The sequence below is a fragment of the Prionailurus viverrinus genome, chromosome A1 (genome assembly GCF_022837055.1).
Source record: "Prionailurus viverrinus isolate Anna chromosome A1, UM_Priviv_1.0, whole genome shotgun sequence".
NCBI lineage: Eukaryota > Metazoa > Chordata > Mammalia > Carnivora > Felidae > Prionailurus > Prionailurus viverrinus.
In genome coordinates, this window is record NC_062561.1 from 197,940,506 (window position 1) to 197,967,688 (window position 27,183).

General features: G+C 43.5%; 1 protein-coding gene across 1 annotated transcript in view; it reads left to right on the forward strand.

Annotated features, from left to right (window-relative positions):
- PDE6A (phosphodiesterase 6A) overlaps positions 1-27,183 on the forward strand; it is a 63,235-nt gene that overhangs the window by 10,089 nt on the left and 25,963 nt on the right. The window contains exons 5-10 of the mRNA XM_047863026.1: positions 5,144-5,218; positions 11,709-11,773; positions 19,191-19,257; positions 21,939-21,986; positions 25,190-25,339; positions 25,840-25,983. Coding sequence (XP_047718982.1) covers positions 5,144-5,218; positions 11,709-11,773; positions 19,191-19,257; positions 21,939-21,986; positions 25,190-25,339; positions 25,840-25,983 — 549 coding nt within the window. The remainder of the gene's footprint in view (positions 1-5,143; positions 5,219-11,708; positions 11,774-19,190; positions 19,258-21,938; positions 21,987-25,189; positions 25,340-25,839; positions 25,984-27,183) is intronic.

The window sequence follows — 27,183 nt, forward strand, 5'->3', positions numbered from 1 at the left end:
GAGAGAGAGAGAGAGAGAGAGAGAGAGTTTGCAAGTGGGGGAGGGGCCGAGAGAGACCGAGACAGAATCTGAAGCAGGATACAGGCTCTGAGCTGTCAGCACAGAGACCAACGTGGGGCTCGAACCCATGAGCCACGAGATCGTGACCTGAGCTGAAGTCGGAAGCTTAACCGACTGAGCCACCCAGGTGCCCCTCACAGGTCTTTTATAGTGAAGAGTGGAGTACCAACCTTTAAAGTGGAAAAGTCAATCTAGGGCACAGGTGAGTGAAAACAACCTGGTCTTCCCTGGTCAGTTGGAAAAGAAAGCATATGTGAGAAGGCTTGATGAGGAGGTAAAGGTGAGTGATAAAGAAGCTCTATGTAGGGTAAAAGCCAGAAAGAAGAAAGTTGCCAACTTCAGGAGTTCTCAGAGAATTCACACAAAGGTGGGCATAAACCTTCCCCATGGTTTATCAAGTGTATGGCCCACCTGAGCAGTTGAAGTGAAGGAAGTTACTGGGATCTGGTCCCTGGGAATGCTCTGGGGGCAGATCTGCAGAGACTAAGGATGCAGAGGCTAAGAAAGCAGAACACAATACAGCTCCTACAATATTTTTCAGTGAGGTTTTTCCCAAACCAACTCCCCCATTTTTCTTTCTCTACCTGTCACCGCTTCCTGCAGCTAATCACTTTCTGCCTTGGAATAGAGTTCCAGAGTTATCTAGATTTGTGATTTCTTATCCCAAAGAGCCAAGGTCCAGGTTTCCTGTCGGTTTCATTTTGTAGGGCCTTGTGCTGAGTGGTGCACTGATCTCTGCAGACCCTTCAAATAGTTGGTTTGATGATGAAATACATTGCAGAATCTGCGGTTGGATAACACCTTAAGTCTAGTCCAGGGGCTCCCAGGCTTGAATCAGAATCTTCTGAGGAACTGTTTAATAAACACTAGGCCACAATGCCTGATACTCTTGCTTTTTTTTACTTAATATTTTCTGAGCATCTTTCCATGTCAGTACATGTGGAATCTTGTTAATAAGGCTTTATGTTGAAGTATAACATACACACAGAGACAAGCACTAATTACAGGTAGTAGATCAATGAACATCCCTATGTAACCACCACCAAAATAAAGAGATAGAACATTACTAAACCCTCAGAATCCCCTTGCTTATCCCTTTCCATTAATTTCCATACCCTCCTCCCTGAGGGTGACCACTACAGGACCTTTAATGCCACGTTAGTTTTGCCGACTCTTGAAGTTCCCATAAACAGAATCATACACTGGTAGGCATGTGGTATGATCTCATTTGGTCTTAAACATGAACTCTAATGACTGATGAGATTAGAGACTTTTCTTGTTTTTTGACCATGTGTATATCTTTAATAGAAGTGCCTATTCAAGTCTCTTTCCCATTTTTAAGAATTCTATTGTCTCTTTTAATCTTAGGATCTGTAGGTGTTCTTTACACATCCTAGATATGGGTTCTCTGTGGAATATACTCATTGCAAATATCTTTTCCCACTCTGTACTTTCATTTTCTTAATAGTATGTTTCAACTAATGAAAATTCTGAATTATAATGTAGTTTCATTTATCAATTTTTTTTAATGGTTATGATTTTTGTTCTTAAGAAACCTTTGCTAGCCCCAAGTCAATAAAGATATTCATCTATGTTAGCTCTCAAATTTTACTGTTTTAACTTTCACACACAGCTCTATAATCTACCTGGAAATTTTTTAATGTGCAGTGTGAGGTAGGGTCAATATTAACTTTTTCCATGTGGATATCCAATGGACCCAGCACATTTACTGAAAAGACCACTCGTTTTCCACTGTCCTATTGAAAATACCATCTTTCCCTAACATACCTCTACCATTGATCAAGTGTCCATATATATTGGATGCTCGAGTTTGAGATTTTGTTCAAGAAGGACTTCCCCAACCTTAATATTATAAATATAATCTGAGATAATCTGATGTGCTTTGATTAATATACTTTAATCATTCATTCATTTTGAAATTATGAATGTGTAGGTATGAGGTAGGGATAACTTTTATCTCTCACTCCTTCTCCAGTTATAATCTATCCTTTCTCCACTGTTTTACAATGCAGCCATTCTGATATGCTATTTTATCATATACCAGATTTCCATATACTCATGGATTTATTATTCTGATTTTTGCTTTTAAAATAGTTTTGTGGGGCGCCTGGGTGGCGCAGTCGGTTAAGCGTCCGACTTCAGCCAGGTCACGATCTCGCGGTCCGGGAGTTCGAGCCCCGCGTCAGGCTCTGGGCTGATGGCTCAGAGCCTGGAGCCTGTTTCTGATTCTGTGTCTCCCTCTCTCTCTGCCCCTCCCCCGTTCATACTCTGTCTCTCTCTGTCCCAAAAATAAATAAACGTTGAAAAAAAAAATTAAAATAGTTTTGTATGTGAGGCGCCTGGGTGGCTCAGTCAGTAAACATCTGACCTCAGCTCAGGTCATGATCTCGTGGTTTGTGAGTTCGAGTCTCGTGTTGGACTCTGTGCTGACAGCTAAGAGCCTGGAGCCTGCTTCGGATTCTGTGTCTCCCTCTCTCTTTGCTCCTTCCCCACGTGTGCTCTGTCTCTGTCTCTCAAAAATAAATAAATGTTAAAAAATTAAAAAAAATTAAATAATTCTGTATGTGATTCTGATGTACATCAGCTATCTACTGATTTTAGGGAACTGCTGATTCTAGTACAAACATCCATTTAACTTTCACATACTCCTGAACCAAATATTTTGCCAATTATTGCCAAGTCCAGCAACAAGCCCTTTGATACACCTTTAGGAAGTAGCAAATGAATGAATTCATACAAATGAATGTTTCTTTCTTAATAAGATTTCTGAGTCGTTGAATTTAAAAGGTGCCCAGTTCACACCTTAAAGGATCTGAACCCAGATATAGCCTGCTGTGTGTGGCTGTGTTCTGTTTCTTCTGAGCTCCCTCTCAAAAGGGAAAATGACACTTAAGCAAGAATATTCTTTTTTTTTTAAGTTTATTTATTTATTTGAGGGAGAGAGACTGAGAGCAGGTGAGGGGCAGAGAGAGAGAGAGAGAGAGAGAGAAAGAGAGAGAGAGAAAGGGAATCCCCAGTAGGCTCCATGTGACAGATTGGAGCCTGATGTGGGGCTCAAAACTAATGTGAGATCATAACCTGACCTGAAATCAAGAGTTGGATGCTTAACCCCAGGCACGAATATTCTAACTTAGTCATCCCCAAAAGACGGAACAATCTAGCAATTAGAAATGGGCTGGTCTGCCTACAATCATTCAAATGACCTGCCTCACCCCCCTTCTACCTCATCCCCCCAGGTAGCTAAGCTCTTATCTGAGCTATTGACATTATGAAGAAGTCAATAAAGCCACTGAATTGTACATTTTACCTGGGTGAATTATATGGCATGTGAATCATATGTCCATAAAGCTGTTGAAAAATAAAAGAAAGAAGAAAGAGAAGAGAGAGAGAGAGATGAAGAGGGAGAGAGGCAAGCATAAATATGCCCCACTTTCCGCCCACCCCCTCGTTGATAGCTGCTGCTTCTCTGGGACAATCTTCAAAGCCACTCAGTGTTTGACACAGACAGTGTCAGCTCAATGCACTTGACTTTCTTCTGGGCTCTTCTAACATTTGCATTCTTTCTCCATTCCAATGGATTCATTTTGGGTTTTACCCTGTCTACCTTACTATAGTTACTTGAGTACTTGATTGACCCCTCCAAGAGACAGCAAGTTCCCCCAGGGCATGAACTCTGCCTTATTCATCTCTGTGTATCTGGCAGCAAACACATTATGGGGCTCAGGTAGACTCCCGATTCGTATTTTCACCCAGAATTGAATGTCTTCCGGGTGTGTAGTCTAGACAAAGAGCCCAACTGGGCAGAAGCTTGAGGACATGGAGTTTGAATTTCATGTGGACTCTCTTCTGCTTGTCCTCTGCATGATAAACCACCAAGTTCAAACAAGAAAGAGGCCAAGAGCAGAAGGGCTTAGCATCCTACCCACGATGACCTAGTGCTAATGGATCACTGTCCCTAGATGGCAATAGATGAATGAACAGAGAGGGCAATGAAGCATGGAGGCCTCCTCTGCGAGGCCCTGGCTCAGCCCAGCACAAGCTGTGTGGCTCCCTGTGCCTCAGGAAAACCAGTAGACAAGTGGCAGAGAAGAACTCGCACGGTGTCCCAGTTAGTTTCTTCTTCTGAGGCTGTGTGCCCATGCAGTGCCTTAGCTGGTCATTTCTCTCTTCCTTGACTGTATCTTTGCCGGTTGTCTTATGGGTCCTTTCTTGACGGATCCCTGATATGGGTCTCTTTGTGTATTTATGGCACCACTATTTTTTGGGAAAAAAAATTTTTTTTTCCTGATTCCAAAAGCAACACATTTTATGACAGAAAAATTGCTAAATACAGTCTCACTGCAATCACCCAGAGAAGACCGGTTGTTAGTGTTTTGTTGTGAATCCTTTGAGGGCATTTTCTATGTTTAGTTAAACATTGGGGTTATATGATCTCTATTTTTTGTCCCCTCACATATTTCACTCATCAGTGCAGCAAGGACACTTTTTTAATCAACATAAATATATATATGTATATGTGTATATATATGTATATGTATGTGTATACACACACACACACACACACACACACACATATACATCTGTAGCATTATTGTTAATAGATGTTCCATGATTCATTTAATAAGTCCCCTCTTATTAGACACTTAGGTTGTTTCCTAACTTTTCACTACTATAAATGAGGCTGCAGAGGGCATTGTTTTAGCTAAACCTTCAGTCACGTGCTTAGCATGTCTTTAAGGTCAATTTCATAGACTTGGAGACCCCAGTTTCCCTCTCATGTCCCACTCCCACAACATGGGGAGTATAAGGGTGTTCCAACTCAGCTCCTATTTTTTGCTTAATGATTAGACAACCCTAGTTCATCAATATCTTGAAGCACAGACATGACTGACATCCCCTAACGCTAATGAATTTTGCACCCCTTCCAAGCTTAGGTTTCAGTGAGCTCTTCCCACCTTCTGAACTTCAACGATAATGACTCACAGAGGTGGGTCCTCTTTTCTCAATCTCCTTTCCTTGACCTATTTTCAAGACGTGTAATTATTGTCTTTCTCATCCCTAGGAATTTTTTGACGTGTGGCCAGTCCTGATGGGTGAGGCTCCACCCTATTCTGGTCCCAGGACTCCGGATGGAAGGGTAAGTCTCTCTCTGGACTGTTTAGTATGATCTAACGTTTAATGAAATGTAAATTTAAGGCACTGTAGAACCTGCTGACATTTCTTTATCACTTAGATATCTATCTTCTCTGGGTTGGGTCGTTTCCCCTTGAAGTTATGATAATTGTTCATAATTGCCACATCTTGTAACTTGCAAGGTATTTTTAATATCTTGCTGGAGTTCCATAGTAACCTGGTGGGATTGGCTGAGGAAGAATTAATATTCTCATTCCACAGATAAGGAAAGAGCTCCAGAAAGATCAAGCAACTTGCTTAAATATTCACCTAGCAAAAGTTTAGACTTGAAGACAATTTGAGCTGGAAATAACTTTAATATCTAATTGAGATTATACAAATTGGTAGCTGGCAGGTCATTTCCATCCAATAGATAAACCTGTTTGGCTGCGTACATTTAAAATTTTTCTTCTTACTTAAAAAGTTTTGGGAATTGATAGTTTAACATCTAAAAAAAATCAAGATATTTCCCATAAATACATAGATTCTCAGCTTCTTTTTAAAAAGTGGAAGATTAGCCGAAACTGGACCCACAGTCCCACACGGGTAAATTTTATTTTTTGAGATTTTATTTTTAAGTAATCTCTATACTCAACATGGGGCTCGAACTCACAACCCTGAGATCAAGAGTTGCATGGTCTGCCACTGAGCCAGCCAGGTCCCCCTCACAGGGTAAGTCTGATGGGAGCTGAGGGGCAGCTGTCTCCTTGGAACATGGCCAGAGCTCTCTAGTTTGCCAAAGTCCTCGCCATTCCCCTCGTGTAGCCTTGCTCCCCAGTCCGCATTCATTTATGTTTCTATCAGGCCTCTCCAGGCACTTGAGTTTGTGAGCTCTGCTTTCATACCATTGCTTTCTTTCTTTTTTTTTTTTTTTGACTTTAAAAAAAAATTAACTTAAATCGAAGTTAGTTAACATATAGTGTAATGATGGTTTCAGGAGTAGAATTAAGTAATTCATCACTTAATATAGCACCCTGTGTTCATCCCAACAAGTGTCCTCCGTAATTCTCATCACCCATTTGGCCCATCCCTCCACCTAACACCCCCCAGCAACCCTGCTTGTTCTCGGTATTTAAGAGTCTCTTATGGTTTGTCTTCCTCTCTCTTTTTATCTTAGTTTTGCGTCCCTTCCCCTCTGTTCATTTGTTTTGTTTCTTAAATTCCACATGTGAGTAAAATCATATGGTATTTGTCTTTCTCTGACTTATGTTGCTTAGCATAATATACTCTAGTTCCATCCACGTGGGTGCAAATGGCAAGATTTCATTCTTGTTGATCACCAAGTAATATTCCATTGTATGTAAATATACACACGTATATACATATACATACACACACACACACACACACACACACACACACACATATATATATATATACCACATCTTTATCCATTCACCTGTTGAAGGACATTTGGGCTCTTTCCATAATTTGGCATAAACAGAGAGAAGCTGATATGATGTATGTGGGGAGGACGAGATGAGGCAGGGCAACCAGATTTGTCACTCACACAGCCTGCAGAACCTATAGAAAGACAGGATGACCTTAGCTGAGGCCACATGGGATAAGTAAGCAGCAGAGTCAGGCCCTGAATTGAGTTTTAGTCTCATGCTCGTCCCACAGGATCTTTTAGCCTGTCTGAAATGGTGTATCAGTTTCTGTTAGGAGGCCTGATCCCACCCAGCCAACACTAATCCTACCCCAAATTAAAATGTGCGTGTACGCATGCACCCACGTGTGTGTGTATGTGTGTGTGCACGTGTGTGAATGATAGACTTTATTTAGTTTTCATGCAAACTCCAGGAATTTGAAATTAACACCCTTGCCTATGAGCTTCCCCAACACACCAGAAAAGAGTGCCCCCTGGACATCTACATCATCTGCCCTGCTTCATCCAAAATAACCTTTCAACCTGCTGTTGTTCTGTGTCAAACTCCTCTTCCACCCACACAATGGCATGATTTCATTTGGGAAGACTGAGTCTTCAAGCATTGCATCATGTGCTGCTGTCAGAAAATAACTCGGGGACCGTTTTCTTTTTAAGCTCAGCTCTTCGTGTTGGCACGATTGACATGTCACCCCTGAGCTTTATCTCCAAGTCACCTGAGCTGGACTTGTATCTTCTGGAAATTTAGAAGTGGAGGAACTGGAATAGTGATCACCCTAGCTTTCAGACACCACCAACTTCAGTCAATTCTTCAGTCAATTGATCAACTTCTTGATCAATTCAAGAAGTTTTGGTTTCACGGAAGTGACCAGCACACTTATGGCTAAGACTTTCCTTTCCCAAAACCCTCCTACATCTCAGGTAGCAGGGGCTCAGTCCTTGTAAGAGTACAAGGTATTAGGTTGTGATGGAAAAGGTCAGAAGGCAAAGAACTATGGTTTTGGTTGGTTGGTAACCTGTAGGGCGAACTCGGTCAAAAAATCCTTTGGGTCCTCGATTTTCCCATCTATGAGGTACTGTCACTAAACTCATCTCCATAGTCAGTTCCAGGTCTAGGACACAGCTAGTGAGGGGACACACATAGGCCTGAACTGGGGCACAGAAACAACATGACAAGACTGGCCCAAAGTAAATCTTCTAGAAAGATTGGGCTTGGAAAGAACAAGCCTGAGTTCAGACCCCTGTTCCACCAGATAGTTGCGTGGCCTTGGGCAACCTCTCTAAGCCTCACCTTCCTCATCTGTAATGCCTGGATGATCCAAATGGCCAGCAGGACCATGGTGGCTAAAGCAAATCAAACACTGACATACACTAGGCATCCAATCATCATGGCTACCTGGGTTGAATCTTATTATCTGCAGGATACTTTACCTGGAGTATGTTATTTACTCTTCTCAACAAGTTTATAAAGGAAGTATCATTATCCCCATTTCATGGTTGAAGAGATTGAAGTCAGGAAGGGTCACTTCATTTGCCCGAATTCAAACGCAGGGTGCTTTTCTTCCTGGTAACTCATTACAGCCATGCTTTTTAGCATTCCCTCTCACCTCGTAACGCCGTGACGCCCTCACACTTTCTCTGCCACATTCACCTGAGAAATACAACTGTTGTCTGGACTTTGACCAATTAGCCTCCCCAAGTCACAGGTCTAAAGATCGCCAACAGCAGCTACACCTCACTTCATCTCCTTTTAAAAGTAAAATGTTGTACGTGTGTGTTTTCATTATTAAAAACATATACAGGCTAGTTAGCCTTCATGGAAAAAACAAAAAAAATAGCACTCATTTAAAAACTGGTATATTTCCATGCAGGATAATTTTGCTATGGCTGTATTTGTGGCTCTCTCAAAGACCCTTGTGTTAAAGCCTTCGCTGCTCAGGTGGTAGGTAACAAAAGTGCTCATTGACGGCTCAGTTTTGACTTTCCAACGGCTGGTGAATTCTTAACATGAATATGTTGCTTGAAGGCAACTCAGCTGAGCTCCAGTGCGTGAAAACAGCTCTATTTACCTAAAGCACACTGATCTTTTTGTTGCTTTCTGTGAAAGCAAATTGATTCTTCCGTGGGCTTTAGAAAAAAAGTCCATTTCTACCCTTTCTGAAGGAGCCTTGTGGAGATCCATGGATAGGACAGCCTGGGCGGCCCAGGGAGCCCACAGCTTGCCTCTGTGAGCAGGAAGCAGCCCACACCCGAGAACAGATGGCTTAAAACAAAGACCTGAGGAAGGTTGAGAAGGTCATAGAAGTTGACTTCCTTTTCCTCACAGGGGACATTTAGCTACACCAAAGTCTCAGTAGATAAGGCGGCCATCTTTGCTTTCAGGAACTGCCTCCAGGGTACAACTTCACTTTAAAAAATGTCCTTAGCACAATTTGTTTGCATTTATTGAAAAAGTAATACATGAGGGGCGCCTGGGCGGCTCAGTCGGTTCAGTCTCTGACTTGATTTCAGCTCAGGTCATGATCTCATGGTTCACGAGTTCAAGCCCCGCATCAGCTCTCCATTGACATCATGAAGCCTTCTTGGGATTCTGTCTCTCTCCCTCTGTCTCTGCCCCCTCCCTGTTCTTACTCTATCTCTCAAAATACATAAGCAAACTTAAAAAAAAAAAAAAAAAGTAACACATGAGCTGATGAAAAGCTCACACATTACAAAAGGATATGCCAGGGGCGCCTGGGTGGCGCAGTTGGTTAAGCATCTGACTTCAGCCAGGTCACGATCTCGCGGTCCGTGAGTTCGAGCCCCACGTCAGGCTCTGGGCTGATGGCTCAGAGCCTGGAGCCTGTTTCAGATTCTGTGTCTCCCTCTCTCTCTGCCCCTCCCCCGTTCATGCTCTGTCTCTCTCTGTCCCAAAAAATAAATAAATAAACGTTGAAAAAAAAAAAAAAAGGATATGCCACAGAAATCTAGCCTCCCCCGAGCTGGCCAGTGTGAGCAGTCTGTCGTTCCAGGAATGTCTACGGACACCCAGATACTCCTCGAATTCTACCACCAGCACCATCCTCAACAAATGGGATGATTCTGTTTTGTGCCTTCATTTCTCAGCTTGGGATCTTCCCCTATCAGCACAGATACAGCTACACTGTTCTGGAGACAGGTGACGTATCTGCTGGATGCAGGCACTCAATTTGGTTAGCCAGTCTCCTGATGATGACATTATGTTGTGTCCAGACTTTGGAAAGCAGTCTGGCTGAGGCCCCCAGATGGGGCAAACGATGTTTTGCCCCCCATTTAGAAGTGTAACTGTAGGATTCATTCCCACACGTGGAATTGCTGGTTCAAAGAAGACGTGCATTGTAATCTACGAGGGATACGGCTACCCACCCAACAACAATCTTAGAAGCACAGTTGGGAAGAACTTTGGCGATTATCTAGTGTCAGTTTTAAAACGGTCTGAATGTCTTTAGACCCTCTCCACTTCCACAGTGGTTGCCGTGGCCAGGGAGTAATGGGGGAGAGGTACAGGAAAGGCCATGAGAGAGAACAAAGACAGATGCAGGATCTCCGGGTGCCCAGCTCTGCTTCCATCAGGGCAAATGGAAGAAGCACACACCGTTAGTTTTCCAGATGGGGAAACTGAGCCCCCAAGAGCACACACAGTAGACCCAAGACCAGAACGTGACCCTTTTTGGGAGCCGCTGATCGGCATGATCAGAGCCTCTCCCTCTGGAGCCTGAGGAAGGTCAAGATCACCTGTCAACCAAATGGACATTCAGACACCCTTGCCTGGATCAGGAATTTCTCTTTGTGGAGGTTCTGAGTCAGGAGACCAAGATAGGGCTTAGGTGTCTCCATTGAAATCTCTAGAGCAGGACTTCTCAAAGCACTGCAGGCAAGGAACACTTGTTGTTACTGTTGTTGTTATTTTAATTTCCAACCCATTTTGGACCGATACTTTTCAAAATGTGATAACGATGTATAACTAGAAAAAAAAATTTTTTAAGACATATCAAATGTAAATCCCCTCCCCCTTTTCATTCGTGTCAACAGCCCTAACTTCACTCAGTCAAACTGCCATAAAAGTTTCTAAACACTCTCAATTTCTGTTTTTATCTTAGCATGGAAGGGTATCAAATAGTTTGCAGACAGTCCCAGTCCAGGGGCTATACTGTGAATAGCCCTGCCCTGGGTAAGAGTGATGCAGAGAGTAAAACACTCTTTTAGGTTAACATAACGTTACGTTTAAGTGGCATCACAGGAAGGGTCCTGAGCATAGGAGTCAAGGCTTAGCTTCTGGTCCTGGCTCACTGTCTACTATAAGTAAGTCCCTTCCTCTCTCTGGGTCTCAGTTTTCCCATTTGTAAAATGGTTTCTAACCTTCCCATCACACCTGGGTGTTGAGAGGATCCAATAAGGTGATGGAATTTTCCCTGGATCGCTAAGGGAAAGGAGCCATGTGCCAATATCCCATTACATGTTAGGAAGTCATGTGACTGAACACACCTACTTTAGAGAATGGGAGTTCTCATGGTGCAAGGAGGTGTGAGGGATGGAAGAGGTGGAAAGTGAGCTGGGGGGCACGAAGCAAGATTGGGAAGACAGGTCTGGAAGAGCTGACACAGCAAAGAGAGCAGCAGCTGAGTGATGGGTGTGAAGGAGAAAAGGGGGCCGTGACCATGGAGCTGAGCCCTGCAAGGATGGCTGAGTTGAGACAGGAGTCTCCTTCCCACCTCCCTCTCTCCCTGGACTCCAGAAAGCAGTCTTTCACTCTTTGTCCTTGTACTTAACCCCCAGCTCCCTTTGGAACCGCTTCCTATCCCTCTTTCCCAGATCCCAGCCCCTGCCTGGCCACCCTGAACTGGTTCCAAGGTTAAGCATGCTGAATCATGAGTCAGCTGAGGACAGTGAGCTCAGGGGCAGCTGGGCTACGCCCTTAGAGGGCCAGGCTGGTGTTTCTAGAAAACCACAGGGCATATGGTTGAAAACAAGCCTTGTCTCATGGACACACTCAAGCTGAAGTTTTGTCTCTGGCTGTCAAGTTATATATTTCTTTATCTCTTTTGCCTAGGAAATCAACTTTTACAAGGTCATTGACTACATCCTGCATGGCAAAGAAGACATCAAAGTAATCCCGTAAGTTTCTTCAAAACATATAGAATTGTAGGCACATTATCAATATCTATAGATACTCATTCCAAGACCAACACTAAAGCAAACCCAAGAAGGCCATGCACTTGGTTAGAGACAGGTAGAACAGTAAGGAGACGGTGTGGAAGAGTGGAAAGACCACACAGGTTGGGAAAAGAGGCTGGGTTTTGAATCAGCTTCTGGTAGTTCCAGTCCCAGGCGTCAGTTCTCCGTCTACAGAATGCAACTGTGGGATCTGATCAGAGATTTCCAGTGGTTTTCTGTGGAGGCACATCTGGGGCCCATACAGGAGGGTGAGGCAAAGGCAAGAAGCTGGTAAGGAAAGCAACTCAGTCCCCAAGGAAAGTTTATTCTCTATTGTCCTCTCTTGCCTGGCCTTGGAGGATAATGGATAATGAGAAGGAAAGAACTCCCAGAGAGCAAGGCTTCCACCTCCCTGTAAGTGGTAAGGACTCAAAGGCCGTTTTAAGATTCTAACAGTCAAGAACCTTGAAAAGGTAAAAGCTTGTACTTTTTTGGTCAGTAGTTCACTATCAAAACTTAGCTGCCTTGTTATCCATTTGAATCCTCTCCGTGTGCTAAGAGGCACGACCCACAGTTCTGTCTTGAAACCGGCTCACTTTCTCACTGAATGACAGACATCTTCGATCAAAATCAGACTCCATAGGATTTACCGTAGGTCACCTTAACCCTTAAACAAGTGGGTGCAAAAGGTCACAATGGAGTCCCTCCTGGTCACTAGGTTGAATTATAATAATCCTGTCACTCAGATAACCCAGTTCTTGGGTTTACCTTTGACTGGTTGGGGATGAGAGACTGCTTCAAAGTCTTGAGTTTCTGGGTTTTCCCTGCTCATCCTTGCATAAAAACTGATTGTTTCCTAAGCTTGTCCCTTTCTTTTGCTGTTGTTGTCTCAACCTTATCAAATGCATACTCTTTTTTTTTAAGTTTATTTATTTATTTTGAGAGAGGCAGAGAGAGCATAAATGGCAGAGAGAGAAGGAGTCAGAGAACCCCAAGCAGGTTCCGCACTGTGAGGGAACTGTCAGCGTGGAGTCCCACACACAGCTTGAATTCATGAGACCATGAGATCATGACCTGAGCCAAAACCAAGAGTTGGATGCTTAACTGACTGAGCCACCCAGGTGCCCCTCAAATGCATACTCTTTAACCACTCTGTATTCTGACTCCTTTTCTAGAGGTACAAGTTTATTAAACTCATTATCTGTATTATAAGTTACCACAGGTCATAGTCTTCCCCCCGTGTTGTACCAGTGTTCATCAAGCATCATATCCTTCTAGCTTTTGAAAACATTCACTTTGCTACCTTCTACCCAGTACCTAAGCTAAGTCACATATTTTAGGTTCTTTGTTATGGCAGCACCCTGTTTCTGATAACAATTTTTGTATCAAGATAGGCCAGGCTATGTTATGATAACAAAACCTTAAGACCTTAGTTGTATAAACAGTAAAAATTTGTTTATCATCCCACTACATGTAAATTGAGGTTGGTGGGTGTGAGGTTGGTTGGTGGAGTATCATGCATGGATTGTAGTCGGGCAGGGACCACAGCTGATAGAGCAGCCACCATTTTGAACCTTGGGAGGTTGACTAACTTGCCAGAAGGAAGCTAGAACAGGACAAAACAGATACTAACTCTTAAACATCCCTTTGGAAGTGGCCCCCTTCACATTTCATTGGCCAAAGCTAGCGTATAGCCACACCTAACTTCAAGCAGACAGAGAATGCAACCCTCTTGTGTGCCCAGGAGTGAGAGCCAGAATACTTGCAAATATCCTGACTGCCAAAGTATGTGCCATCTAAACTAAGAGAGGGGAGGGGTGCCTGGGTGGCTCAGTCGGTTAAGCGGCCGACTTCAGCTCAGGTCATGATCTCGCGATCCGTGAGTTCGAGCCCCGCGTCGGGCTCTGTTCTGACAGCTCAGAGCCTGGAGCCTGTATCAGATTCTGTGTCTCCCTCTCTCTGACCCTCCCCCGTTCATTCTCTGTCTCTCTCTGTCTCAAAAATAAATAAACATTAAAAAAATTAAAAAAAAAATAAACTAAGAGGGGAAAACTGAATAGTAAGTGAATGGCTAATCAAACCAAAAGAAGACAAAGTAAGGTTTAGAAAGAACATAGAACAGGTGGAAAAAAAGTAAAAAGTGCACATTAAGATAATATTTAAATCAAAATATACCAATAATTACTTTAAATATAAGTCAGTTAAATGTCCCAGTTGAATGACAAAGATTGCCAATCTGGATAAGAGAGATATCTATCATATTTCATTGGTTCTAAGATGTATAGTTTTCTACTTTTTGACGTTTCTGAAACAGAATCAATGACACTGTATAATTGCTATCAGCCAGATGGCAGTCATGATGTAGTTGTTATTGACTGTCTATGCATGAACTTGGCCATGACCATTCATATTGCTGGGACTTCAGCTGAGTTACGTGCACTGTTGGTTGTACCCATATTGAATTTAATTGCCATATAAAGTAACTAAAAGAGAGTATATACTATAACACAGCACTGAAACAAAAAGTTGTTTTGAATGGCACAAAAAGATAAGAAAAGGTGTGGAATATAAAAATCTGTTTCTAAATTCTAAAAGAGGGGCGCCTGGGTGGCTCAGTCGGTTAAGCATCCAACTTTGTCTCAGGTCATGATCTCACAGTTCATGAGTTCGAGCCCCACATCGGGCTCTCTACTGTCAGCCCAGAGCCCACTTCAGATCCTCTGTCCCCCTCGCTCTCTGCCCCTCCCCCTACTCAACTAGAAGCTAGAAGGCCAAAGGCCCTATGTAGTCCAGAGGTGGCACAGGAGGAGCAGGTGTGAGAGGGGGCTGGAGGGGCAGACAGAAGCCGTCTATCACAACAATGAAATGTGAAAAGAAGTGAAGGGGGCCAGTTCCAAAGGGATGTGTAAGAGTTAGTATCTCGTTCTTTCTCTCCCTCTCTTTCTCTCAAAAATAAATAAACACTAAAAATAAATTAATTAATGAATTCTAAAAGAGGTCTGTTGATATTAATAAAGTAATAATTACAAGTTCAAACTGCATTATGTTTCAGATTAAGTGGCAGCATTTTATCTTTCTCAGTTTCCATGTAAGAAATGGTCTGTCAAGGAACGTTTGGCTTTCTAGATACGAAGAAATACTATATATCCTGTTTATAAGAGATCTACCTAAAAGATAAGAATCCTGAGAGGTTGACAGTAAAAGAATGAAAAAAATATATACCATGCAAATGCTAATAGAAAAAGCTGATACAACTCTATTAATATCAGGTAAAATTAGACATTATGACACAGAGCATAAGTAGAGATATAGGTAGTCACTTCTTAATGATAAAGGGGTTAATTCATCTGGTTATTACAGGAAGATATTATAATTCTTAATTTGTATACACTTAATAACACGGCCTCAAAAAAAAAAAACAAAGCTGACAGAAATATAAGAATGTATAGACAAATCCATGTTTGCTAATTGATAGGAGGATCAGACTAAAACAGATATAGAATATTCAAATAACATAATTGAACTTAATCTAATGGATCTGTCTATCTATCTATCTATCTAGAGAGAAAGAGAGAACAAACATGGCACCCCATCCCCCACATGATAGGATACTTATTCTTTTCAAGCATACATGTGACATTTACAATAACTGGTGATATAATGGGCCACAAAGTAAACTTCATGTATTTCAAAAGATTGAAATAATATATGGAATGTCCCCCGGTCACAGTAAAAATATTCTAGAAACCAATAACAAAAAGCCAATTAGAATAATCTTCATATGCAACTAGGGAAGCTAGAAATACCCTTCTGAAAAGAAGGAATCACTTGCAAATAACTCACGGGTAAAAGGATAAATCAGTGGAAATTAGTATAACTTCTGAACTGAAAAATAACAAAGACGCTACACGCCAAAACCTATGTGATGCAATGAAATCATGCTTAAAGGGAAATTTACAGCTTTAAATATACATGTTAGAAAAGAACAAAAGCTGAAAAAGTAATGAATTATGTAGCCACCTGTATAGGTCAGCGTCCCAACAAATAGTAGGTGTCACGTTCAAATTAGGATAATTCCAAGGAGGGCTTATTTACAAAGGGGCAATTACAGGGGTGCGGGTGCAATGAAGAAAACCACAAGAGAATGTACTAGTAGTGATGTTTTTACAAGCACTCCTGGCCCCATAAAGAGTTTTCTAGAACTTGAACAAAGAAGGGGTCCCGTAGAACAGACCACCTTGAGAGAAGCATTGCCCTTTAGTCAAGGAACAGAGCAAGCCCAAAGCAACCTTGCCAGTGGGGGCCCAGGGAAATAAATAATCTGACCTCACTGTTCTATCTTCCTCTAGTCTTTGGTCAGGTCTCCCCACTGGGCCAAACTCAACTAGAAGCTAGAAGGCCAAAGGCCCTATGTAGTCCAGAGGTGGCACAGGAAGAGCAGGTTTGAGAGGGGGCTGGAGGGGCAGACAGAAGCCGTCTATCACAACATCTCAAGAAATTAACAACAAACCCAAAGAATAAAGATAAGCCCAGAAATCAATAAAATATAAAAAGATAAATAATGAACAAATGCCAAAAGTTGGTTCCTTGAACAGATTCATGTGACTGACAAATTTCTGGCAAGACTGAACAAGAAAAATAGAACATCAAATGAGTTGTGTCAGAAATTAAACTGAGAATTACCACAGTAACGCAAACATTAAAAAGACAAGAGGATAATTTGCCAGAAATACTTTAAATTTAGATGAGACAGGCAAATCCCTGGAAAAGGAAAACCTACTAAATGCAAATCAAGAAGAAATAGAAAGCCGTAATAGTCTTAGAGCAGTAAAATAAATCAAAACCTTCCCACAAAGACACTCCAGGCTCAGATGCCTTCAGGGGTGAGTTCTACAAAATATTTAAGGAAGAAAGAATGCAATCCTCATGCAAATCATCCAGAAGAATAGAAAAAGAAGTGGCTGATATAAACTTGACAACAAAACCCAGCAAGGGCTACATAAAAAAGGAATATTCAGATTAAGCTCACTTGTGGACATAGATGCAAATATCCTAAACGAATTTTAGCAACCAAGGAATGAATAAGCCACAGGGATAAAAGGTACAGCATGGGGAATATAGTTAATGGTATTGCAATAGTGCTGTAGACAGATGATACACTTGTGGTAAGCGGGGTATAACGTATACAGTTGTCAAACCACTCTGCTGTATGCCTGAAACTAATGGAATCTTGTGTGTCAGCTACACTTCGATAAAAAAATAATTACTTTTTAAAATTTTAAGCAGGGGCGCCTGGGTGGCGCAGTCGGTTAAGCGTCCGACTTCAGCCAGGTCACGATCTCACGGTCCGTGGGTTCGAGCCCCGCGTCAGGCTCTGGGCTGGTGGCTCAGAGCCTGGAGCCTGCTACCGATTCTGTGTCTCCCTCTCTCTCTGCGCCTCCCCCATTCATGCTCTGTCTCTCTCTGTCCCAAAAATAAATAAACGTTGAAAAAAAAATGTTTAAAAAAATAAAAAAAATAAAATACAATTTTAAGCAAATAATAACTACAAGGGATTCTATATCATGACCCAATTGGGTCTAATCCAGGAAGGCAGGGTTGGTTTTTAACATTCGAAACATCCATCAATACAGTTGGCTGCCTTAAGAGAAACATGATATAATTATCTCCATAGAGAACTTTCTTGGCTTTCTAAAGAGAATTAAAAAAAAATGTTCTTTAAGTTTTATTTATTTATTTTGAGAGAAAGGGAGAGAGAGCATGTGTGTGTGTGAGCAGGGGAGGGGCAGAGACAGAGGAAGAGAGAGAATCCCAAGCAGGCTCCACACTGTCAGCGCAGATCCCAACGCGGGGCTCTATCTCACGAACGATGATATCATGACCTGAGCTGAAACCAAGAGTTGGGCACTTAACCAACTGAGCCCTCCAGGCGCCCCCCACCCTCACCCCGCAAAGAGAATGTTTTTTTTAATGTTTGAAAATACTAAGTATCAACAGAGACATGGAAGAAAGGAAAAGTCTAATAAACTGCTGTATCCTCTAGAGTATATACCAGAAACAGCCACTTCTGAAAAGTTTGGCTTTGTCTAGTAAACTTGAAGACATGCACATCTTATAACTCAGTATTTCTATCTCCTAGGTACACAGCATACAGAACTGAGAGCAGATACACATCAGACTGTTCATACATCATTGTTCACATTAACCCTAAGCTGAGGGAAAGTGCCATCCGTCATTGAATGGATACTTGGTCCTATTGTTTTACAAGAAAAAACTGGAGTCGGTAAAACAAATGGATTACAGCGACATGAAAAAGAGACCAAATGAAATAACAGACCCTGCAGGGTTCCAGCCACATGAAACTGAAAAACAGGCAGCATTAAACTAGAGGTTACTAGAAAGCATACTTAGGTAGTAAAACTCTACAGAAAAGCAAGAGTGTAACTAATCATGTCAGAACAATGGTTATCTTTGGAGTCAGGGAGAGGGCTGCCATTGGCAGGGACAGGTCAGGGACTTCCAAGGTGCTGACAAGGTTGTTCTTGACCTGGGTGTGGTTTTATGGATGTTCACTTCAGAATGATTCATGAAGATTTTAATGTGTTTCTCCACGTTTGTATTTTTTTTTCTCACAACAAACAAGCATAATCTTACAATAAATAAAAGATAATAATACTGGGGCCCCTGGGTGGCTCGGTCGGTTGAGCATCCGACTTCCCCTCAGGTCGTGATCTCACGGTTCTTGAGTTTGACCCCACGTTGGGCTCTGGGCTGACAGCTTGGAGCCTGGAACCTGCTTCAGGTCCTGTGTCTCCCTCTCTCTCTGCCCCACCCCTGCTTACACTCTGTCTCTCAAAAATGAATAAATGTTAAAAAAAGTTTTTAAAAAGATAATAATATCAAAAATAGTAATATTATCGTGAGGGATAAATCAGTATGTAAAGCACCCAGCTTAGTGCTTGGTACGTGGTAGGAGTTCACCATAGATGTGTTTCATCTCTCTCTCTCTCTCTCTCTCTCTCTCTCTCTCTCTCTCGATGGTATTAAGCTACCTCTCTCCGTATAAGTATTAATGGAAACGATGTGCTTCTTTTTGCTCAGCAGTCAATAACAATATGCTGAATGAATCTTGTCCTTTTTCTTGGATCGTCAAACTCAGCATGCACTTATAAAATATTGTATTCATCAGGCTTTTTTCCATGTCTAAATTTGAATAGTAAGATGCTTAGATAAGATTTGGGGGTCATTGAGGCGTAGTGAATGTAAGCAGGGACTGGGACCCCCCCCAAGAGAATAGAAGGGGGACAAGACCCAGATTCAAGGGTTTAGGCCAACTGTCCCTATATCAAAAGTTACCAGTTGTCTTTGGCCTTTACAGGAACCCACCTCCTGATCATTGGGCTTTAGTAAGTGGTCTCCCCACTTATGTTGCCCAGAATGGCCTGGTAAGTAATGCAACTTTGAAGGCGGAGGGTCTTGAATCATTGGAAGTGTGAAAGGATTTCAGATCGAGAGAGTAGGAAACACGGCGGGAAGTGAGTCTCTAAAAGCCTGAGTCTCATTCCTCAGTTCGCTTGACGCTTGGTGCAAATCACCCCATATTTGAGCCCGGTCACCCCTCTTTAGCCTTCCCCAGGCACACGCCACACAACACTGCTCCTGTAGCGAGAAGTTTACTTGTTGAACATTTTCAATGTACCAGACACTGCCGTTGGCTCTGGGGATGGAAAGACAGATGCATCAGATACAGTGTCTGCTCTGAAGCTTGTAATCAACTGGGGAGATATTGTAAACAGATTCTTCTACTCCAGTGTGATAAGGGCACAATAGAGATATACCGGGTATAGTCTAGGAGCACAGGGTAGGGGGCATCTAAACCAGCCTTTTCTTCCTAGAGTGTCAGTCTGAGTTTAGTTTTAAAATAAATAGGGTCTTAGGCAGATAAGAGCAGGAAAGGCGATTCAGGTGGAGGCAGCGACGTGAGCAAACACGGGCCTGGAGGTTTGCACAGCAAGGTGTATGCAGTTGAGTGTGGCTGGAGTATTAGGTTTGAGATAGGAAGCCTTCAACAGACGAGCCTCGTGAGGGAAAGAAGCGCCAGATAGCAGTGGCCTTGGATGCCAGGTCACGGGATGGGACTTCAACCTATAGGCACTGAGTTTTTAAGCAAGAGATTGACACGGTCAATTTCCATTTTAACAAGATAACTCTGAGAGCTCCCTGGAAGATAGATCTGAAGATATTAAGAGGCAGAACAAAAAGCACATCCTTACAAGCAAGAGAAGACGGGCATCTCAAGAAAGGCACAGGCAGCGAGGAGGGCTCTCGTTAGCAGCAACAGCCAGTGAGGGCCTACGAGCCACGCAGTAAATAAATTTGCTCATTCAATACGCACGCAGGTCTGACAGAGACAAGATGAAGAGAGGGAGACCAGGGCTCAGATCTAATATCAGGAGGGTAAAGTTGGCAGGACTTCGTGATCATGGGCAGAGAGGGAGGGAGAGAGAAGGGTCAGGGCTACTCTCAGGCTTCTGGACTGGATAAGCAATGCTGACCAGAGGGTTGGATGCGAGGTGATAAGGTCAGTTTCAGAGAAGATGACACGGAGACGTTTTTAGGCAGCAAATGTCCAATGGGCAGCTGAAGAGATGACTCTGAAGCTGTGGAGAGAGAGGAGAGCTGGAGACAGGGGGCTTGAAAGACATCAGGACCAGATGGTTCTGGAAACCATGTGTGTGGATGAAGTCACCAGGGAGAGTGAGAGGGACCTGGGGTGGGATGCTGTTGGGTGCCAGCATTTAAAGACTAAAGAGGAGCGTGTGACGGCTAGAAGGAGGGTTCGGAGGTATCTGGAGACCCAGGCGGGAGTAGGTGTCATGGAAACCGAGGAAGTAAAGCGATTCAACAAGGAGAGAGACGGCCAAGCAGCAAAAGCGATCTAGTGACATAAGAACTGAAAACCCTATCGAGTTTGGCAATTAGGTCACTGGCGGCCCTGATGAGAGCGGGTTTGGTGGTGAGGCAGAGGTGGAAGCTGGCGTGGGGTCTGCGGAGGGGTGGATGGATGATAAGCAGGTAGAGAATCACAAAAGAAAAGAAGAGAAAAAAGCCTGGGTGGGTTGCTACTGGGACCTTGTTTGGGTGAAGAGATTTCACGTTCAAGGATGGGAGAGACTCAAGCAAGCTCATGGCTGAGGGAAGGAGCCCTCAGAGAGGTCAGGGGTCAGGAGAGAACAACGGCAACTGATGGAAATGGTCCAAAGAGAGGCCAGAGGGATGCGGCAGTAGGTAAGCAGCTCTTGAACAGGAGCAGAGACAGACAGCTCACCCTCTGAGACCACATGATGGTCACGGCCAATGGGACAGGCAGGGTCACTTCAAATCCTTTGGGTGCCTTTTTGAGAACTTGGAAAAAGCATGCCTTCTCAGTGGGTGAAAAGAAAAAGACTAGGGGCATCTCTCTGCAAGTCAAGAACAAGCTGGAGTTTAACTCCCAGGCAACCTTCAGTGGTGTGCTTTTGTGCAGTGTGCACACCATGCAACTGTACACGGTGGCCCCAAGGGCAGGGCTCTGGAGGCGTGAGGTACGTCCCATCCATATGGTAGGGTTAACTAGTTCAATTTTTAGGAGACGAATGTGGCAATATAAAACCAGAGCTACAACACTTTTATTTCTCATTCTACTTTGGGGTTTATGCCCCCAGAAAAAAACTCCTTCCTTAACAAAACAAACAATACCAAACCCAAATGTAACGGACTGAAAGATGCTTAGAGTAGCATTACTTATATTAATAGTAACAAAAACGGGATACCACCCAAACATTCAGCAAATGGGGGACAAGCAAATGAAATACTATGCAGCTGTTAACAATGACAAATTGTAGCCTTAATTTCTTTCAAAGCTTAGAAATGACTGAGGAAGCAAATGGCAAGAACTAATGTTAGTCCAGGTAGCTTTTCTGTCCAATAACCTCAGTTAATCATTCAAAGCCATCTTGGGCATGTCTACCTAATGAAAAGAATGTGAACGCCTTGGGCAAGGACATAGCATTTCTGAAAGCAGGGCTTCACTAGGTATGCTATCGCGACTAATCACAGCTCTATTACTCCTCCTCATGGCTTTCAGATTTGCAACATCATGAATGCGCCTGCGGAGGACTTTTTTGAATTCCAGGCAAGTCATTTTTTGTTTGATCTCTTAGTCATATGATGTTTTTCTCCCCAAGAGGAGTAGGATACATTAAAATCCATCTATTTATTGGGAGGCAGTCTCGATAAAGTGAAAATGTGGATGGAAAAAAGTCATGTGCCCATGGAAGTGGGGAGAGAGCTAGTTTGGTAAATTCCAAGGTCTCGTTTGGTTTTAATGTTCACACCCTTTGCTTTCTGGCCTCAGGACCTTTGTTTATGCTGTTCCCCTACCCCCCCAACTATCATGTCCTGCCCAAATCCTCTCTGCCCTTCAATATAACCTCAAACGCTATGAAACTTCCATGGAGTTTTATTCTGTTTCTTCTGGATAATATCATTTCTGTCTCCTTGGGCTTTTCATGGAATATTGTTTAACACTCCATTTGATTTTGCCCGTCTTTTCTACGAATGTTTATGAAGGGCACCCTCTGTGCCAGGAATTGACACAGTGCTACACTGGCTGCTGTAGTGGACCAGACAGACATGGTCTTTATCTCAAGAGGGCTCATGATTATATGGGGAGAAAGGCCATGGAGTGCTGTTCAGAGGACAGAGGGACAGAGGAAGGGATCTCTCTGGAGACCTGACTTAATCTGGAATTAATCAAGGAATAATAATTGAGAAATTATGTTTGGGCAGCAAAGAAAGGGGAGAAGACTGCAGGAGGGAGAGGGCTTGTTGGAAGGACCTACAGTAGACCAATGGATTTGAGTCAGAGGCAGATCAGAAAGTGCCAAGAGGAGATTCTAGAGAAGTAGACTAAGGCCAGATGACGCACGGCCTGGAAAACCATGCCGGGGAGTTCTCTCCTACTATATTTCCCTTCCTTATCTTTTATTACCCTTCCTGGATTTCAGATTAACTCTCCTCAGCAAAATATCAGCTTCCTTTGGCCAATGGTTGGGCCTTATCTTGCTTGATATTTCCAGCTCCTGTAAATATTTGTTGAGGTTAGCACACTCAATATAAGAAAAACAAATCATTAGCAATCAGGAACTAACTAAGAAGAAAATAAAAATGTCTCTTAGAAAAATTCATGAATTATTTTTTTACTCCTTGAAGAGCATGTTGAAAGAGCTTCGTGAGGCTATCCTTCCAAAGCTAAAGTTGCACATCTTGGTTTAGGGTTTTGACCGTGACCATGGGACAAGCCCAAACTGTTGTCACGTGTTGCTAACCTGATGGTATCCGTACAGAACTTAGTCTCTACTCAATTAACTGCACGTACCCACATGAAAAAATCAAATCTGATCTCAATTTTAGATTCTAATCTTCTTCCTCCAACTCATTCTCTACAAAGTAGTTTGGGTAGTTCTGGAAACATGGGTTGCATCAAGTACCTTCTCTGCTTAAAAAAATCTTTAATGTTTTCTCATTTCGCTTTCAATAATAAGCTGTCTCCTTATCATGGCCTTCAGAAGGAAGAACTTCCCCAAAGGTTAAGTAGAGAGCCGGGGGGGTGGGGGAGGCAGACCTAGAACTCATGTTTCCTGACCAACAGCCCCTTGCTCTTTGGGCTGTAATCTGCACCCCTCGGGAGTCATTTTTCACCAGGTGCTGACTTCCAGCGTGACTGAAATCATCACCACTGTCGTTGTTGTCGTGGTCATTATCCTCGTCATCATCTCACCACCTTAAGAATCTTGGAACTTTCTGGGGCCCCTGGGTGGCTCAGTCAGTTAAGCGTCCGACTTCGCCTCAGGCCATGATTTTGCGGATCATGAGATCGAGCCCTGCGTGGGGCTCTGTGCTGACAGCTCAGAGCCTGGAACCTGCTTCGGGTTCTGTGTGTCTCTCTCTCTTTGCCCCTCGCCTCCTTGTGCTCTGTCTCTGTCTCTGTCTCTGTCTCTCAAAAATAAATAAACATGAAAAAAAAAAAGAATCTTGGAACTTTCAAACTAGAAGACTCTCCAAGTACAGGAAGCCTTCCTTGATTTCCTTCCCTTCTCTGGTTCCCCCAGTATCATAACAAACTCCCCACGTGTAGTGCAGTTGCTCCTTGACCTTCTAGATTACAAGCAACCTGAGGACAACCTTTGTGCCTTATTCGCCTTGTTTTATTTTCAGCTTCTAGGTCAGTTTCTTGCACGTTCTAAAATGTCTGATATTTTATGAATTGGCAGAAAAAGAGTCTAGAAATTACCTCGTCCGGTCGTCCTCTTGTTATAAATGATGAAAATGAGGCTCTGACAGATGGAAAATGACTCACAAAGGGGACCTTGAGATCGACCAAGAAATTTCACCTCCGTTTTCTCGTATGTTCCACAAGGCACATATTCTTGCTACCGTCCCCATCTACAGATGAGAAAGTTGAGACCCACCGAGATAAGATGACATGCCAAAAGTAACAGAAAGTCACGTCAAGAGTCAAGAGCTAAACAAACAAACAAAACCTTTAATTGTGGCGTTGTTAAGCACATTCCGGCACTTGGTGGCTTGAGAGAGAGAGAGAAAGAGAGAGAGAGAGAAAGACTGTATCTGCAAATAATCAGAAGCAGGTGAAACACTCTAGACGACTTTAATCTGTTGCCAAAATAGGTGAAAAACAAAGCACAGAGAGGAGCCAAAGGTTTTGTTTACACAGCTACAATCTGATTCGATAGGCTTGTTGCCCACCTACCCGCAGAGTCCCTAGTTGTTTTGCAGTTTTCATTTTGTACGTATTACCTGGAAAGCACGGGCACTTTTTAAATATACCTAAATAGCCTGTGCGGCAGAAAGTCTGAAAGTTGTGATGCCCAGAGTCACGTGAACTACATTGCCTGTTTAAACACATCTGAACCCCTTTGATTATCTTTAGTTTCCTCTCTTTTGCACATGTTGTTGATAACGAGCAGACCGAATTATTGTTCCCTTGTCCTTTTCTGACTGCTATTTCTTTTTCTTTAAGTTTATTTATTTATTTTGAGAGAGACAGAGACGGCGCTAGTGAGGGAGGGGCAGAGAGAGAGGGAGACGGGGAATCCCAAGCGGGCTCCACACCGTCAGCACAGAGCCCGACACGGGGCTCGAACTCACGAAACCGTGAGACCGTGACCTGAGCTGAAACCAAGAGCCTGACGCTTAACCGACCGAGCCACCGGGCGCCCCTCTGACCGCCATTTCTAGGCCCAGTTCTGTCCAGACTTCTGAATGAAAGGTCCTCCCGAGCAACAAATGTGTAACCCACTCTGGCTTCTCTTGCAGAAAGAGCCTCTGGATGAGTCCGGATGGATGATCAAGAATGTCCTTTCTATGCCAATTGTGAACAAGAAGGAAGAGATTGTTGGGGTGGCCACGTTTTACAATCGCAAAGATGGGAAACCCTTTGATGAGATGGACGAGACCCTCATGGAGGTATGGTTTGCGAGGAGGCCTTTGCCGTGGGGTTTCCGAGGTGGCTTGTTGCAAGCATGCTGGGGGACCCTCACCCCTTGTAGCCGCTCCCCCGACTCTGCCTCAACGTCCGCTTTCTTCGCCCTCACTTCGGCATTGCCCGTGTCGTCAGAGAAATCCACGCTCCCCTTAAAACCACTTTGAATTCACACACTTCACCTTTCAGCGTTTTTAGGATCACAGTCAAAATGAGAATACCTCCTGCCCCCACACAGGCCCAACACGTTCCCCTTGTGCGAAGGTATTAGGTGCTTTATCTGTGTTGGTGCTTTATTAGAAAGCGCGTTCTCATCCATCGTTTTCTCTTATCCTCGCAACATCTCTTTGAGGAGGGCAGCGCCCAGCTTATCGAACCCACCTCACGGCCGAGGAAATGGAATCTTCAAGCCTTGGCCTCAACTGCAGAGGCAGGATCAAGCCTGGGTGTCCTGCCTCTGATTCTTCTTTTTCCTCCCTTGCAGTCTTTGGCTCAGTTCCTGGGCTGGTCCGTCTTAAATCCCGACACCTATGAGTCAATGAACAAACTTGAAAACAGGAAGGACATTTTCCAGGACATGGTAAAATACCACGTGAAGTGTGACAACGAAGAGATCCAGACAATCCTGGTGGGTAAAGCTCTTCTATTGTTTCTGCTCTAGCAGCCACTGCATCCTGGAGATGTGGCCAGAGCAATACTAAAGCTCCACGAAGGCAGAGACAGGTAGGCTTGCCTTCCACGGGGATGGCCCTGGCCCCTCACGTCGGATGGATGGATGGATCCACGCGTATCAGAAAGTCACACAAAATGGCCGCCCTGTGTGGCTTGGGGACAGCTGTCCCTCACGCATCACCTCAGTCGTAGGGCCAGATCTTGGCTTCACAGCTCTAGAAATTCCATTTTTCACTGTGCTGAGGGCTGATTTGGTAGGAGAGATAGAGTCGCCCAACCACAGCCTCTACTCTCAGAGGAATCTCTATCTGACAGCCCAATGGACGATGGTCAGTTTCTCAGAGACTCCCTCTAGGGGGTTGACTCATGTAGAAACCCAATCAGATCGCAGAGGAGTTGGGTGAGCGAAGAAGTATGACAGAAGGAGTTGGAGGTTACTAGGCAGTCCTCACACAGTTTAACCACGTTGCAGTGTATGAGGCAATTTTACACTTATAATATCGTTTGACGCTCACAATGGCCCACGAAGGTGGGCAGGGTAAGGGTTTCTATCCCCATTGTAGATATGAAGAAACTGAGGCCCCCCAAGGGGGAAGTAACTTGTCCCCTAATCACCCAGGGGACATTAAATAGGTCTCACTCATTAAATAGGTCTCACTCAACCTTTGTCCGAATAATGAGCAAATTCTCTACCACTCTTATGAATGGACTGCCTTGTGAGGTAGTGAGCACCTTGTCAAGAGAGGCATCCAAGTAGAGGCTGGATGTGAATTTACCAGGGATGCTATAGAGGAGAGTCCTGCCTGGGGTAGGAAATTGGATGAGGCGCTTTCAAAGCCACGTGGGAATTAGTGATTCATCATTACTGGGATTTTGTTCTCAAAAAGACCACGATCTTAGAAGTAAACTGAGTTAGCCAAATGGCATTGGATAGGATGCCCAGCTAAGCTCCCAAGACCTTGCTTATAGACCTCGCAAGTTAAAACAAGACAGGCCAATGTTTTCAGAAGTGATTTCTTAAGCTGGGAACATATCACAACACCTTTGATAATTTCATCTCAATAACTGATACATTCAAAGGAGAAAACATCTAGTGTGGATGAATTGACTCACAATTCGCTTGTCTCAGTTCACGATTTCAGCCAAGTGATGGGTA